At 52.3% G+C, this 14970-nt stretch overlaps 1 protein-coding gene across 1 annotated transcript in view; it reads left to right on the top strand.

Moving 5' to 3' along the window:
* Ush1c (USH1 protein network component harmonin) overlaps positions 1-14970 on the top strand; it is a 43432-nt gene that overhangs the window by 12542 nt on the left and 15920 nt on the right. Inside the window, 11 exon segments of the mRNA XM_013124230.3 lie at positions 1938-2046; positions 2148-2172; positions 2368-2425; positions 2713-2807; positions 5058-5142; positions 6009-6068; positions 6218-6274; positions 6380-6522; positions 7379-7444; positions 8407-8531; positions 12062-12111. Coding sequence (XP_012979684.2) covers positions 1938-2046; positions 2148-2172; positions 2368-2425; positions 2713-2807; positions 5058-5142; positions 6009-6068; positions 6218-6274; positions 6380-6522; positions 7379-7444; positions 8407-8531; positions 12062-12111 — 873 coding nt within the window.

Below are 14970 nucleotides of genomic sequence, written 5' to 3'. Positions count from 1 at the left end.
GGCTACGTGGGAATCTTTCTGACTAGGGTCCCGGGCAAGTTCCTATAGTAACAACACAGGGGATCCCCTCAAGAGGAGCTAGGACAAAACTGCCTTCATCCACTGGCTGACGCAGGGTTCAAGTTTCTCATGCTGGAGGACAGCACAGAGAAGGTTCTAGAAGGCAAGAGGGATTTGACCCGAGAGGCTGGGTGCCCTGCAGGGGCTTGATTGAACCTTCCAGTAGGACCTAGTTCTGAGACTTCAGTCACGGTGCTCCTGGCCTCTCCTGGATACTTAAGATTTTTTTCAAACCTCCTTAATGTTTATTTACTTACATAAGTGTGCAGCTGGCTGCCTGCTCATGTAGAAAACGGTACTCCAGGCCTCTCCTGTCCCAGCCATAGAGTGGACAGAGTAATCCCTGTCTTCTTGTGGGACTCGGGGCTCTGACCACACAGGGGACTGCGGCCAGGCTGGGCCACATGCCCCACTTTTCCAGACACCCACGGGCCAGCATGCGGTGTCTGTCATGGAGACCTGAACACACAGCCACTTTGCCCACTGGGTGACTTCGAGCAAATCGTGTCCCCTCCCTGAGCCTCTGTTTCTTCATAGCACCACTGCAGTCCCCACATAAAGTTCCTGCCCTCCGGGTTGTAAGAATGGGTGCAAGGATCTCCACAGACGCTCTCTTTAGGTCAATGTCCTAGGAAATGTAGGAAGTTCTCTGTGACACCTCTCAGGAGACAGAGAAGGTGGGTGTTCGTGTCCCAGACAGGGGGAAGACCCTTTCCTGGTGGTATTGAGAGGTGACTATAGGAGTGTTGCAGTCTGGGAACTCATCTGGAGACCCTGTTCCCTCAGAGTCCAGCCTGAGTCCCCAACCTGTGCTAGCCTGTCTCCAAGACACCTGTGATTGGGTTTCAGTGAAGCCCATAGTCTCGGTCTGCCAGACCGCTGGGTTCTGTTCCTGTGTGGTAGCTACTGCCCTCGTGGTCTTGGGCAATACATCATCCATGCCCCACCCCCACCCACCCTGTCGCCTATCCATACCCCACTGCCTTCTCTTTCACGAGATGCTGATGTCCAAAGATCCTTTGGCTCATTGAGGAGCTTCTGTCTAAATCCCCAAGGCCAAGTGCTTGGAGGAGGCAGCAGCGATGGCCAGCAGGGGGCAGTCTCATCATGACGTGCCTCTTAGAGCTGGCTCCACAGCCCTCGATAGCAACAACCATATTATAGGAAGCTGCTGTGGATCCCGTACTGGCTGGCCTTGCACACCTTACACACACGTTTGCTTAATTCTCAACAGCTTCCGTGGTATTCCCTGGTTTATGTGTGAGAGAAACTGTGGTTCAGAGAATTCACGAGGCTTGACCCAAGTCACGTACCCTGTAAGAATTAAAAAGCAAGGCTTGGACGCACAGAGCCCGTGCTCATTCTTAGTTCTTTGCTTGCTCCCAGCACCAAGGCTCAGAAGTCAGTTTACTCCGCTGAGTTTCTATGTGGTGGAACTAAAGAGATTGTCCGCTGGTGTTAGTGACGTGAGCTGGGGTCTCAGGTCCCCATTCCGCTCGCCGTGGGTGTTAACCATCGGCAGACAAGGGCCCACTTCTGAGGGCAGGGAGGTGCAGAGAGCAGGTGGACCCCAGAACCTGATGGTTCCTTGGTGGGGTGAGGGGAGCGCCGAGATGAGGTCACAGAGTCCTGACTGCTGCCTCAGCGTTTCTACTCACCCCTGCTTGCTTCCCCCACCCCAGGTCTTTGAACTGGGGGTGTGGCCTGCCTTGGGCCCCCCACTGCTGGAGGGGAGCTTGGCTGCCACATGATACAGAGGCACAGATGAAAGCGTTGGGTGGCTGCCGGCCCCTTCTGGGGCTGCAAGCGTCTGGTAGTGGGCCCCCTCCACCGCTTGGCATTCTACCCCCACGCTTGTCCCATCTCCCTGTGCCAAGGTAGGGGACGAGATTGTCCGGATCAATGGCTATTCCATCTCCTCCTGTACCCACGAGGAAGTCATCAACCTGATCCGCACCAAGAAGACTGTGTCCATCAAAGTGAGGCGTAAGTGAGGCCAGAGCTTTGGGACAGGGGTGGGGTGTGGGGATCATGGCCCCAACTCCAAGGGTATAGGTGCTTCCCTAACACGCTGTGTTTGCCCGCAGACATCGGCCTGATCCCCGTGAAGAGGTAAGCAGGCGCATCTGTGAGTTCCACGGTGGCCGCAGAGTCCTGGGGTCTGGCTTCTGCATGCCCTGACTTGCACTGCTCCTGGGCTGGGGCGTGGGGTGAGGGTGGGGAGTGGGATGGGCGTGGCATCCCCACATATCCCAGACCCCTCAAATGCGTTTATTGGCTCCACCTTCTGTTCCCCCTTCTCCTCAGCTCTCCCGGGGAGCCCCTCAAATGGCAGTATGTGGATCAGTTTGTGTCAGAGTCTGGGGTAAGAGACTAGGTCTATCTTCAATAAGGGCTGGGCAGCTGGCCTTGCAGAAGGCATGGTTCTGGAAATGTGTCCTCTGGGTCTTCACATAAGCCCCTAGGGTACCTTGCATACCCCTATGGGGTACCTTGTATGCCCCTATGGTGTGGTGGATCTCCAGACCCACACCCCAGCGATACAATGACTGTGCGGGCTCTGTGAATATGGAGACTTGATCTGAAGGTCTCAAGCACAAAGAGGCCACTGAGTGCATGTAGACCTGGTAAACTTCTCTGCTCCTCCTTCAGGGTGTGCGAGGTGGCTTGGGCTCTCCTGGCAATCGAACAACCAAGGAGAAGAAGGTGTTCATCAGCCTGGTAGGCTCCCGGGGCCTGGGCTGCAGGTGGGTAGCAGGCATGCCTGGGCTCAGTCACCAGTCTTTGGGTGGGTAGCAGGCATGCCTGGACTCAGTCACCGGTCTTTGGGTGGGTGGCAGGCATCCCTGGGATCAGTCACCGGTCTTTGGGTGGGTGGCAGGCATGCCCAGGGCTCAGTGACAGCCAGTAGACCCCAGACTCCCCAACACTTCTCAGGGTTTCCTCACTACTGCTCCTGGGGACTCTTGTCTTGTGCACTGGGGATGATAAGGAACTTGAGACCCAGAGATAAACCCACATTCTCTGGATAAGCACTTCAACCACTGCAGATGACACTCTCCAGTCCTCCTGTCACCAATGATCTGGAAATCCTTCCTTAAAAGGGGCCAGGGGACCCATGCCCACAACCCTAACACTGGGGAGGCAGAGGCAGAAAGAGCTCTGAGTAGCCTTGGGCAGCTAGATCCTGTCTCATAAAGTAAAACAATAAGCAAACACACATAGGAGCTAGAGAATTCTGAGTAGGTTTTGGTCCATGTGTGGATCTCTGTTGAGCATGCATGTGCTCTGCCAGGCCATGCTTCCTGGCAGACTTGGGCCAGTGCTGAACCCCAAGGCACCCTGAGCTTCAGTCTCCTCCTATACCATGGAGCTGTTATAAAGAGAGCACAGTAAGCCGGGCGGTGGACGCCTTTAATCCCAGCACTTGGGAGGCAGAGACAGGCGGATCTCTGTGAGTTTAAGGCCAGGCTGGACCGACAGCCTCCAAAACAATACAGAGAAACCCTGTCTCATAAAACCAAAACAAAAAAAAAAAAAAGAGAGAGAGAGAGAGAGCACAGTAGCAAGCTCAGTGGCCAGCCGCAGGTAAATGTTACTTATTAGTTAAGTTGTTATTATTTGTTTGCACTTGCATTTATTTGACACTTTTGTAAATGACTTTTTAAAAGTTTTTTAATTTTGTGCCGGGCGTTGGTGGCCCACGCCTTTAATCCCAGCACTCGGGAGGCAGAGGCAGGTGGATCTCTGTGAGTTCGAGGCCAGCCTGGTCTACAAAGTGAGTTCCAGGACAGCCTCCAAAGCCACAGAGAAACCCTGTCTCGAAAAACCAAAAAAAAAAAGTTTTTAATTTTGTGTCTGTGTGCATGTGGTTTGTGCACTTGAGTATGGGTGCCCACCCAGGCTGGTAGAAGGCGTTGGATCCCCTGGAGCTGGAGTTACAAGCAGTTGTGTGCTGTCTAACGCAACTGCTGAGCCATCTTTGCAGACCCAGAAATTATTTGTGTGTGTTTTTGTTTGTTTGTTTCCAAGACAGGGTCTCACTGTGTAGACCTGACTGGCTTTGAACTCACTGAAATCTGCCTGCCTTTGCATCCTGAGTGCTGGGATTAAGGAGTATACCACTCTGCCCAGCTCCATTATGATTTTACTGTCTGTCCTAGAGTGTGAGGATGTAGCTTAGCTGGTAAGAGTATTTGCCAAGCACAAAGACCTAGCGTGAGTTCTTAGCACCTGTGTGCACCGCACGTGGTAGCGCATACCTGTAAATCCAGCACTTGGAAAATGGAGGCAGGAAGACCCTAAATCCAAGGCTATCCTGGGATACATAGTGAGTTTGACCTTAGTTTGGGCAAGGTAAAAATCTGTCCCAAAAAATAAAATTAAAAGTCCTTTTTTCCTGGGAGATGGCAGCCTAATATAGAAGCTGATAACACAGATAATTATAATATTGTGTGATTAAGAGTTACCCCCTGAGTCAAGGATGACAAATAAGTTTCCTACCCGTGCCTCCGCTGGCAGTGGTGTCCTGAGGTAGTGTTCTATGAAAGGTTCTAAGTCTGTGTCTAGGTGGGCAGGAAAGAGTGTTGCAATTGATTAGGATATATCTACCATACCAGGAGAGGAAATAACAGCACAAGCACCATCCTGACCAGTTATAATTTAGAAGCACTGACAACTTTGGGGCAATTAGCTTAATCAAGGTCTGGTGAAAATCTTGTAGTCATAAGGAATGAACAGGAAAATTCCAGAAGGAAAAAAAAACAGCATGTGTGGTGTGTTGGGTGAGGTGCTAAGGAGATGAAATCTCCAAGTTTTCTGTGACTACTGCCTAGTGCGGCAGTGACAGTTGGGCTGGGACAGAAGACCTCAGGCCTTGAGTTCATGGGTGACCTACGTCCCGAGGGCTGGCCACGTGGACCGAGGGCCACAGGCTGGCTGTTGAGAATAAGCAGTGCTGTGGGCACGAGGCTCACCCACATCTCTGTATCCCGCAGCATCTCCAGCGGCCCCACCCAGAAGCCTGGCATCTTCATCAGCCATGTGAAGCCTGGCTCCCTGTCTGCAGAGGTGGGGCTGGAGGTAAGTGCCGGATGGGGCGGGGACAGGGGGTTGCACACTGACAGATGTTGTAGCTTCCCACATTGTCCTTCGTCATTTCAGGGAGGGTATCGGACCCCTCTGTAGTCGTCTTCAGTTCTGGCAGCCATTGGTCCTAAGTCTGTGGGTGTGGTGGCAATGTCGGCATTGACATTCTGCATTCTAAGCCCTATCATAACTCTGAGGGCGAGGTACCAATGTTATCCCCACACGGAGGAAACCACGAGCAGAGACGCTGGTTTTTCCAAGGCTGTGTACCTAAAACATAGGGCTGGGAGCCAAACCCACGTGGTCTTCTGTCAGAGTTGTGACTCGTAATTGCTTCTTGAGACAAATTTGTCATCTACAAGATAAGGATGCTAGAACCTTCCTTTTAGAGTTGTTGTGTAGATTAAATTAACATTCAGGCTGGATCTGCTCCAGGCACATAAGGTTGATCAATAAATGGCAGCTATGACTGTTACTATAACGGGGGGGGTCAGCAAAGCCTGTGCTGTATGGGAAGCCCAAAGCATTCTGTGTCCATTAACTAAACCTTGTAAAGGAAATGTCATAATTTAGCAAAAGATATTAACTTGTAGTAGTTAGATATTTGATAGCCAATAAGACCATTATGGGCTGGAGGGGTGCCAGGATGAGCTTGAGGGCCTCCCAGAACCCTATCAGAGCGTGCCACCTGGTCTGTTCCCTGGAAAGTTAGAATTGGCTGCTGACCACCAGTCTATATGTCTGGCATCCTGGGAGACCTTCCTGCAGATGAATGTAGGGATTACATGCATGCACGCGCACGCACACACACACACACACACACACACACACACACTGACCCCCTTCTGTTTCTCCCCCAGACAGGAGACCAGATTGTGGAAGTCAACGGCATCGACTTCTCAAACCTGGACCACAAGGAGGTGAGCTGTGGTCCTCGCCTGCTGTGGTCATCTCCTCCCCATTCAGCTCTTGCAGCCAGCGCTACGACGGCTGAGACCCTTCTGCTCTCTGCCTGCACTGCTCCAGTCTGACTGTCAGGCCCCAGCTGACTGTCCCCCTGTCTCCACAGGCCGTGAATGTCCTGAAGAGTAGCCGAAGCCTGACCATCTCTATCGTAGCTGGAGCTGTAAGTCCGGAATGAGACGATGCCCGCCCCCCCATGACCCCTGACCAAACTCTGTGACAGGGCATGCCCATATTCCCCAGGGCTGAGCCCCCCAACCCCCAACAGGGCCGGGAGCTGTTCATGACAGACCGAGAGCGGCTGGAGGAAGCACGGCAGCGTGAGTTGCACCGGCAGGAGCTCCTCATGCAGAAGCGACTGGCAATGGAGTCCAACAAGATCCTCCAGGAGCAGCAGGAGATGGAGCGCCAGTGAGTGTCCTGCTGGGGACCCCCGCCCACACCAAACACACCTGGCTCTGCCTGCTCAGGCTGGGCCAGCTGCCGTCTTTCTGTTGTGCTCTCTGTGGCAGATTGGGGTGTCCATCCTGTTCCTTGGACAGCCTGGCTCCCTTGCTAAAGAGACCTGGTTTTCAGACTCTGGCACTATACAGGAGAGGCTCCTGCTAGCCGTAGTGAGCACGCACCATGCCTATTGGGTTGCTCTATTCAGGACTTTGTTTATGCTCCTAGTTTAGTTCCCATGGTTTCCCTGGGAGGTAGATGGTATCAACCCACTAGACAGGCAAGAAGGCTGAGGCTTGGTGAGATAAAGCCATCTGTGTCCATAGTCATAGGTGGCCAGGCTGGGATGCTTATCTATATGGTCTGGGTCAGTAACCCGCCAGTGCCCACAGGGAGATCGGTCTGTGGTGATAAGCCCCACCTCTGAATGTTTGAAATAGTGGAATGAGAAAATAAAAGGGATAAGCAACTCACAGATGGAAACCACTGCCAACATGCCAACTGTGATACGCTTTGGATACTTACTGAGTGCTTAGAAAATGGAAGAGAGGGCAACTCTTTCTCCTCCGTCACAGAATTAGCCTGGCGAGCGGTGCCTGCTTTACCTCTGGATGGATCTGTTGCCTGCTCCCGTGGCACCGAATCTCTGCCCAGCAGTGCAGATGAAATTACCCCAGATCACAGGGCCCAGCCTTTGCAGAACCACTCCACACCCGCCACTGTTGCTAAGACCCTTGGAAGAACGTCTCCAGATCAGGAGTCAGCCACGAGCAGAGCTAACTCTGGGCATACACTCACATGGGCCAACCTCTGTTTGTTTCAGGAGGAAAAAGGAAATGGCTCAGAAGGCTGCTGAAGAAAACGAGAGATATCGGAAGGAGATGGAGGAGTGAGTGTGGGGTCCATCCTGAATGCCATGGCCACGTGTCCTAAGCCCCGGTAGTCAGAAACATAGACACATCTGTGTCATTCCACAGCAGAATGTATTGAATCACAAGCTACATTGACTTCACTGGCTCAAATGCACAAATAATTCCCATTTCCCTCTTTTATTCCAACCTTAATCACTGACGTTACACTCACATCACATACTACATTTCACATGGTGTTACATGAGCAGAAGTCTCAGGGACAGGTGGAAGTAGCCTGGCTGTCAGTCCCCAGATGTGTGTATCAGTCATTTGACATATGCTGGGTGGTCACATGACCAGTCAATGGAACTGTCACCATTAAAACATCAGGTGTCCTTCTCTTTATGGGATCCAGGTTCACTAGTCCAGTGCGCTGGGTAAGTTTCACGGTTTGTTTTTCTGATAGTTTTCATACACCCGTGTACCCATGTGTTCCCAGCCTACTTTGGTAAGTTTACAGGTGGTACCCCTCGTCTCTTAGGAGTGAGCTATCATGGTTGGTCCTGCATACCTGGTAGTATCTACATGTCCAAACACGTTGCAGAGTCACCCCACCTCTGCCTTCTTACTCAAGACAAACAAACGCTGCTTTGTGTGATGGAGTCACTCAGGGTAAAGCAGGCCTCAAGCTGTCATCCGTACAAGTGCAATAACAGGACAGGTTCAGCCTGCTCTCAGCACTGGACCTAAGTGTGTTCACAGGGGTGGCAGGCCACCTGCAGCCCCTTTTAATTCTATGCTAAATCCTCTTTTCTTGCAACCCCTCTAATCCTAACCAACGTTTCATCTCAGTGCCCCCGAGTTTAGGCCTCCCACCGCAGCGGTGATCCTAGCTCGGGCTAGAAGCTTCCCTCCCCAAGCTGGCCAGGGTCCTCTGGTGGCAACAAGTGAGCCTTTGAAGGTTCTGCCTCCAGTCACGGGTGTGGGGGTCTCGTTTCAGGATCATGGAGGAGGAAGAGAAGTTTAAGAGGCAGTGGGAAGAAGACTGGGGCTCAAAGGAGCAGCTTATCCTGCCGAAGACCGTCACCGCAGAGGTGCACCCGGCGCCCCTTCGCAAGCCCAAGTGTATGTGTGACCTGTGTGGGACAGGGTGGTGCCCTCGCAGGGCCTGGGGTCAAGGGGGCTGGACAGAGATACGATCTAACCCCCCCACTCATCAGCACCTCCCCAGGCGACTACCCCAGGACTGGGCTGTCAGGGAGAGGCAGTGTGTGTTGGGGACCATCATCTGGAGCCTCAGGGTAGGAAGGATCTGCTTGCCCTCCTGTGGGGGCTCTGGTTCATGCGCCAGCTCCCACATGGCACCCCAGATGTTTGGGATGCTGTAGAGGGACAGAGAGCTTGGCAGGTGTAGGACTGGCTGATAGCATGCCATGCTGTCTTCTGGCCTGGTTCTGAACTGGGGCTGTGTTGAAACCAGCATGGAGAAAGAGAGGGATGATCTCTGGTGGTCTAAGGTTGCCAGGCAACTGGGGGAGCAGCTGGTCAAAGTGCCCCATCGCCCACATTCCTGCATGTGGATAGCTGTGCTCAGCGCGCTGAGGGTGGAGGCAGGGAGAGGAGCATGAGAGCCCCCCATGTGCCCTCTGGAATCTGGGGGATGCCATGAGCCCCCCATGTGCCCTCTGGAATCTGGGGATGCCATGAGCTCCCCATGTGCCCACTGGAATCTGGGGTATGCCATGAGCCCCCCATGTGCCCTCTGGAATCTGGGGGATGCCATGAGCCCCCATGTGCCCTCTGGAATCTGGGGGATGCCATGAGAGCCCCCATGTGCCCACTGGAATCTGGGGGATGCCATGAGCCCCCCATGTGCCCTCTGGAATCTGGGGGTGCTGTGTTGGGTCTAAGCTCCCACACCCTTCCCATCCCCTCTTTAGCAGCTGTGTGTTCTTCCTGCAGTTTCAGCCCAGGCCCTGTCATGAGTTCCCATCTGCCTGCTCTCAGCCTGCCTCAGGGCGTCTCAGGAGCTAGGGAAAGAGAGGGGCTCCAAGCAGTGTGGGTCCCTCATTTCTGGCTGGGTGTTCACTCCCACCCACTGTTTCTGTTTGTGATTGACTTTGCTCAGGGCCTAGACTGTGGGGGCTCCCTGGACCCCAGAACCAAGGTTCCTCTTTGCCATGGGCCTAGATAACTAACCCAATTTGAGATCCCACCTGAGCCCTACAGGGAAACCCCTGCCAACACCAGAAGAGTGGTGCAGTAGTCTGACGTCTTCCATTTCACTCTTCCCGGTGCGTTCCTTCCTGGCAGCAGGACAGGGTGTCATCTCTCAGGGACGACAAAGCACACTTATCAGCCTTCCCCGTGCTAGTCCATACTTGCTGAGGATGTGACCTGAGCTAAATTCCCAATGAATGATACTTATTCCAGGCAGGAGCTAATTTGTGAGTGAAATAGGAGCTTCTGAAGGAGAGAAATCAATTTTAATTACCTCTGTGAAAGTAATCCGAGTTGGTGTGGTACCTTCTAGAAACTGGGTGTCCGCTTCACAGAGAGCTCACCCTCTCAGGGATTATGGAAAATAAAAGCCCTTTCACAAGCCAGGTATTTATTTAATGCTTTCTAACCAAATTAAATGTCCTGAGTGAAAGGAACAAGAGTTTTCCTTTTACTCAGGATACACTATCCTGAGGCAGTCCACAAGCCGGATTGATGGCTGAGTCCTCGCCCCTGGGGCAGCAGCTGCAGCTGTCCAGCCATCTTCACAGTGCAAGCATTAGCCCTGTGTTCATTCCTTCTCTTGCTGCTGTGACCAAAACAGTTTAAGGAAGGGGCAGTTTGCTTAGGCCCACGGTTTAAGGATACAGTCCATCATGACAGGGAAGTCATGGCAACTAGTGTATGAGGCAGCTGCTCACCTCATGTCCATAGTCAAGAAACACACACACACACAACACACATAGCACACAGACTGCATACCAAACGTCACACACACACCACACACATCACATATACAACAGACAGCACACCACATGTCACACACACCACACAAGTCACACACACACACACACACACACACATCACACACACCATGCACACACAAACACACTGTACTCAGCTGATATTCAGCTTGCTTGTTCCTGTTTATTCATTCTGTTAGCCCAGCCCATGGGATGGTACCCCTCACTTCAGGCTGGGTGTTCCCACCTCAGTTAACCCAATCTGGAAACTCCCTCCCAGACACGCCCACTCTGCCTCCCAGGTGGTTCTAGATCTTGTCAGCTGACAGCATTTATGACTGTAGCTTGCATTCAGAGCTGATCCACAGAGGCAGCCAGGCCTCCGAGAGGCTCCGTTTTCTTCTTCCCCTGACCCCCTCCCCAGAGGTAAGGGAAGGCTGCATGGCCAGCAGAAACTCATCCAGGAAGCTGCTCCTTGACCACCCTGCAGCTCCGACCCTGTTAACTGAGTTAGACCCCACCCAGGTTTCTGCCCCTGACCCCACAGCTTCCTGGAGACAATAAATTGGACGCAGGCTCCGGGGCTCCTACGCAGCTCCTCTCGTGACTCCTGCTCATCAGCTTGTCCCTCTTTTCCCCTGGGTAGATGATCAGGAGGCCAAGCTGGAGCCTGCAGACCATCTGGATGGAAACACGGAGAAGCAGGGACCACAGGTTGGCGCCCGTGCTCCGCTCCCTGGCTTGGCTGCCCTGCTCGCTCTGCCCACCTCCCTCAGAAAGAGTGGAGACCATGATGGGAACCACTGGGGTCTATAAGGAGGCTCCAGGCCTCTGCTTGGCCCATGCACTGAGCACCAAACTTTAGGGACAAGATCCATGTCTAGGCTGAAAACGTACCTGTCACTTTCCAGTACAGCCCAGTCACTGGCTTAAATATTTAAATACTGCCTCCCAAACTCCCCTCACTTATCTGGCCTCTCCCATAAAACTCCTTAGACCCCTCCCATCTCAGCCACTGGGCTAAAGTGCCTGATCTAATCCTGAGCTCAAAACCCAGCCCAGCACTGAGAGCCCAGCGTGGGCTGTCACCTCTAGCCTTGAGGGCTCAGGTCTGGGGTACTGCCCCGCTGTGTTGTTGCCTGGGCAGGGAGACTATGCCTTGTTTATCTGATCTGGGTAAGGTAAGTCCTTTCTAGAAGCTTATCTCCTGCTTGCTGTTGCTGTAACTGCCCTCCCAGAACCTTCCAAAATGACTGCCTTTCTTTGGTGTTTAAAGAGGGACTGCGAGCTGTGCTGTGAGACACTCTGGCTCTGTCTGGAACAGTTCCAGGCAGAGAGGCTCAGCTGCCTTTTGTCTGAAGTCGTTTCTTAGCTGTGGAGACCAGGCATCTTTCTTCCCACGGGCTTTGTGATTTGGAAAAGTGTCTTTCCACAAGGGCGATCTTGCTAGTTTTCTGGCATGAACTTCTGAAGCCAGTGCTCTGGGAATGGTGACCTGAGCCTGGGAATCAGGGCAGTGCCCAGGCGGTCTCCTGCCTGCTCTGCCCCAGATCCCTCTTCAGGTGAGGGAAAAGTGGGCCAGAGAGCTTGATTCTGCTGTTGGATTTCACAAAGCCACACGTTCCTTGTGAACCAACTCCCAACGGTTGCCCATGGATGCTGCGTCTCATCATTTGTTCTCTGTCCTTGTAGCCTTTGGGTGGTTTTACCGTTACGATGGCAAGTTCCCAACCATGCGGAAGGTAGGATGGGCCTGAGTGAGGTGCCGTGTGCTGCTGAGTTTCATGTGAGCTGTGGTCTCTTCCGAACATTTCTTCTCCCCGTTCACTTGCAAAGCCGACTCTTCGCCGCTGTCTGCCTGGTATCTGGCAGGGGTGCCGTGGTAGCGGTATACTGGGAGGGAGCAAGCATTCCTACAGAAGACTCGCCTGGGAGGCTCTGCTGGGCTTGCGCGGGGCCAAGTAACTTCAGACTTGCTTTGCCAAGCAAGACCAGAGCCATGACCAGAAGCCTAGGCTAGGCGGGGTAAAAATGCCAGGGCGAGTGACATAAAGCAGTTCATGATGACCCTGCCAGATACAGCTTGTGTGGAATTTGGCACCCCAGTCTGGAAAAACAGCCATATTAATTCCAACTGTTCCCTAGACCCATCTCTGCCCAGGTCTAGGATTATGTATCTTTCCATTCTCTGAGACCTTTAATTTTCTATCTAAATCTTATTACACTATCTCCAGGCCCCATAAAACTCTCATCTTTTGTCTTACTAAATTTCATCAACATTTGATTATGAAAATGCCACGGTTAATATCTGTACTGTATATTAGACATTCAAGATGGCTTGGCATTTAGAAATCAGGCAGCTGGCATAAATCTGAGTGAACTCAACTGTATGACATCACTCAGTTAGCTCAGCCCTCACTAGCAAGGTCCCCTGGGAGCAAAGCTGTGGCAGCCACTGCCCAGCACACCCCCGTAACACAACAGCAGTGGTATTCCTGACGCAGGTGTTCATTTTTACCTGGGAGCCCAGCTTTCCACAGCAGTGACCAGGCTCAGGCTATAGCCCCTGAAGGACTCCTTCCCAGCCTGTTCTAATCTCAGAAAGTGTGTGGCCTCCTAGGACTGTGCCCTCTATGCCACAGGCTGAATCCACAGCTTGAAGTCCTGTCCAACCTTTTAACATTGTAACACAGCATTGTCACCTACAAAATTCACATGCAATCAAGTTACAGAAGCTTTGCAAGAATAACCCCATACTGTTTTAAGTAAGTCTGTGGTTTTGTATTGGGCTACATTTGTAGCCATTCTCTTTGCAGGCTGGAAGCTGAACATGTCTGGGGGAGTCTCATTGAGTTAGACTGCTAAGTCTTCCCTTTATAGTCTCTACTAGGCAAAAGAGAACAGCAGATACAGTACACATGTGCATGCACACCTTCATACATATACATACACACATACATGGGTTACACATCCGTGTGCACATGCATGTACACATATGTAAAGTTTACTGGAAAAATAATAAAAACAGACAGGTAGGGCATGTTAATAGCTATGGAAATGTAAATGAGCTGGAATGTTCTACACACACGAGTCACATTCCTTGGAAGTTGCTCTTAGTAAAGAGGTCAGGCAAGATTTCCCATCACCAATTCCATTGTCACTTTAGAACAACTGGTATTTTGGTTTCTGTTCTCATTTCCCAAAGAGAAGAGTTGTTGGTAAATAGACAGAAACGGATCTTTGTCATGAGTATAACTGACGATTAAGGGGCCAGCACAACCTTATCCCTCACAGCAGCTCTGAAAACCCGTCATCACTGTCCAGCGCCACCAGAGATGATTTGTTTCTCAGCAGCTGGAGCTAAGGAACATAAGGGGGTGTCCACAGCCATGAGCAGAACCCCCTTACTGAAAGAAGAGAGTGCATGTCTCCCATTCCTACACTGCAACAAGTCCCCTCAGCTCAAGGCCACCGGTCTGCACGGGCCCTGGAGGAGTTACAGTTTTTCCAGGACCCTTCACAAGAACTGCTTGAGTGACTTGAGACTGGAGAGACAGCTCAGTGGGTAAAATGCTTGCCTTTCAAGTGCAAGGATCTGAGTTCAGATCCCAGAGCCCACAGAAAAACCTGGGTGTGGTAGCATGCACCTGTAATCTCAGAGATGACTAGATGGGCAGAGGCGGTCCCTAAAGACTCCCAGGCCTTTGTGGTAAAGTTCCAGTCCAGTGAAAGAGCCTGTCTTAGACAGCAGTAGAAGGTTCCAAGGACCACAACCTAAGGCTGTCCTCTGTATGTATGTACCTACAGCACTCCCTGTCCACACACACACACACACACACACACACACACACTCCACAAGGAACTGCTTCTATAAATCACACATGGCCTGATGTGCCCAGCTCCCAGCCTGTCAGGAAAGGCAGGCTCGTGGGCGTCTAAGCTATCGGTACAGGAGTAGAGGAGCTCACTGGCAGTGCTCGTTAGCCATCTGCCCATCGCTTCTGTCAGTGGATGCTCTTACTGAGAATGGGATAGGAGGTGTAGGTTTTGTTTGGTTTTCTAACCAATAGAATGGCCGTTCCAGTTGTGGTGGCCCCTGAGGAGACCGTGACCTTATTCTAGCCAGCTGCCACTGAGTAGAACATTTCCAGCTCCTGTTGAGGAGTGCTGTCTGAACATGCTGTCTACAACATGATGTGAGACATGAGCCGAGCTAGGGGCCTGATGAGCAGGGTGGGCTGTGAACTAAGCAGGGCCCCATGCACTCTTGGAAGTTCAGTTCCTCATCCCTGGCCTTGGACTCTGAACTGACTCAGAGCAGAAAAGCAGGGAACCTGTTAGGCAGAGGCCCAGCTGTTCTGGGAACTGTCCCACAGCCTTCTCCACAGCCACTTGTGAGCGCCGACTCTGTGCTCTCTGCTGTGTGGTGGGAGCCATCTCCCACTGCTGGGCCGCTCTGCCCCAGATAAAGGCTGGGACCTGGGGGACTCAGGTCTGAGCCTGGCTCCGTCTGACTTTGGGCAAGGGACTTGGTGTCTCCGAGCTTGTGGCTTCCTCCTGACCCTGCATCTCCCAGTCCTGGAGTCTTCAGAGAGGTCTCA

This window comes from Mesocricetus auratus, unplaced genomic scaffold (assembly GCF_017639785.1).
Source record: "Mesocricetus auratus isolate SY011 unplaced genomic scaffold, BCM_Maur_2.0 Super-Scaffold_100054, whole genome shotgun sequence".
NCBI lineage: Eukaryota > Metazoa > Chordata > Mammalia > Rodentia > Cricetidae > Mesocricetus > Mesocricetus auratus.
The sequence above is the reverse complement of the archived record's forward strand: the minus strand, read 5'-3'. Positions and strand labels throughout refer to the sequence as shown.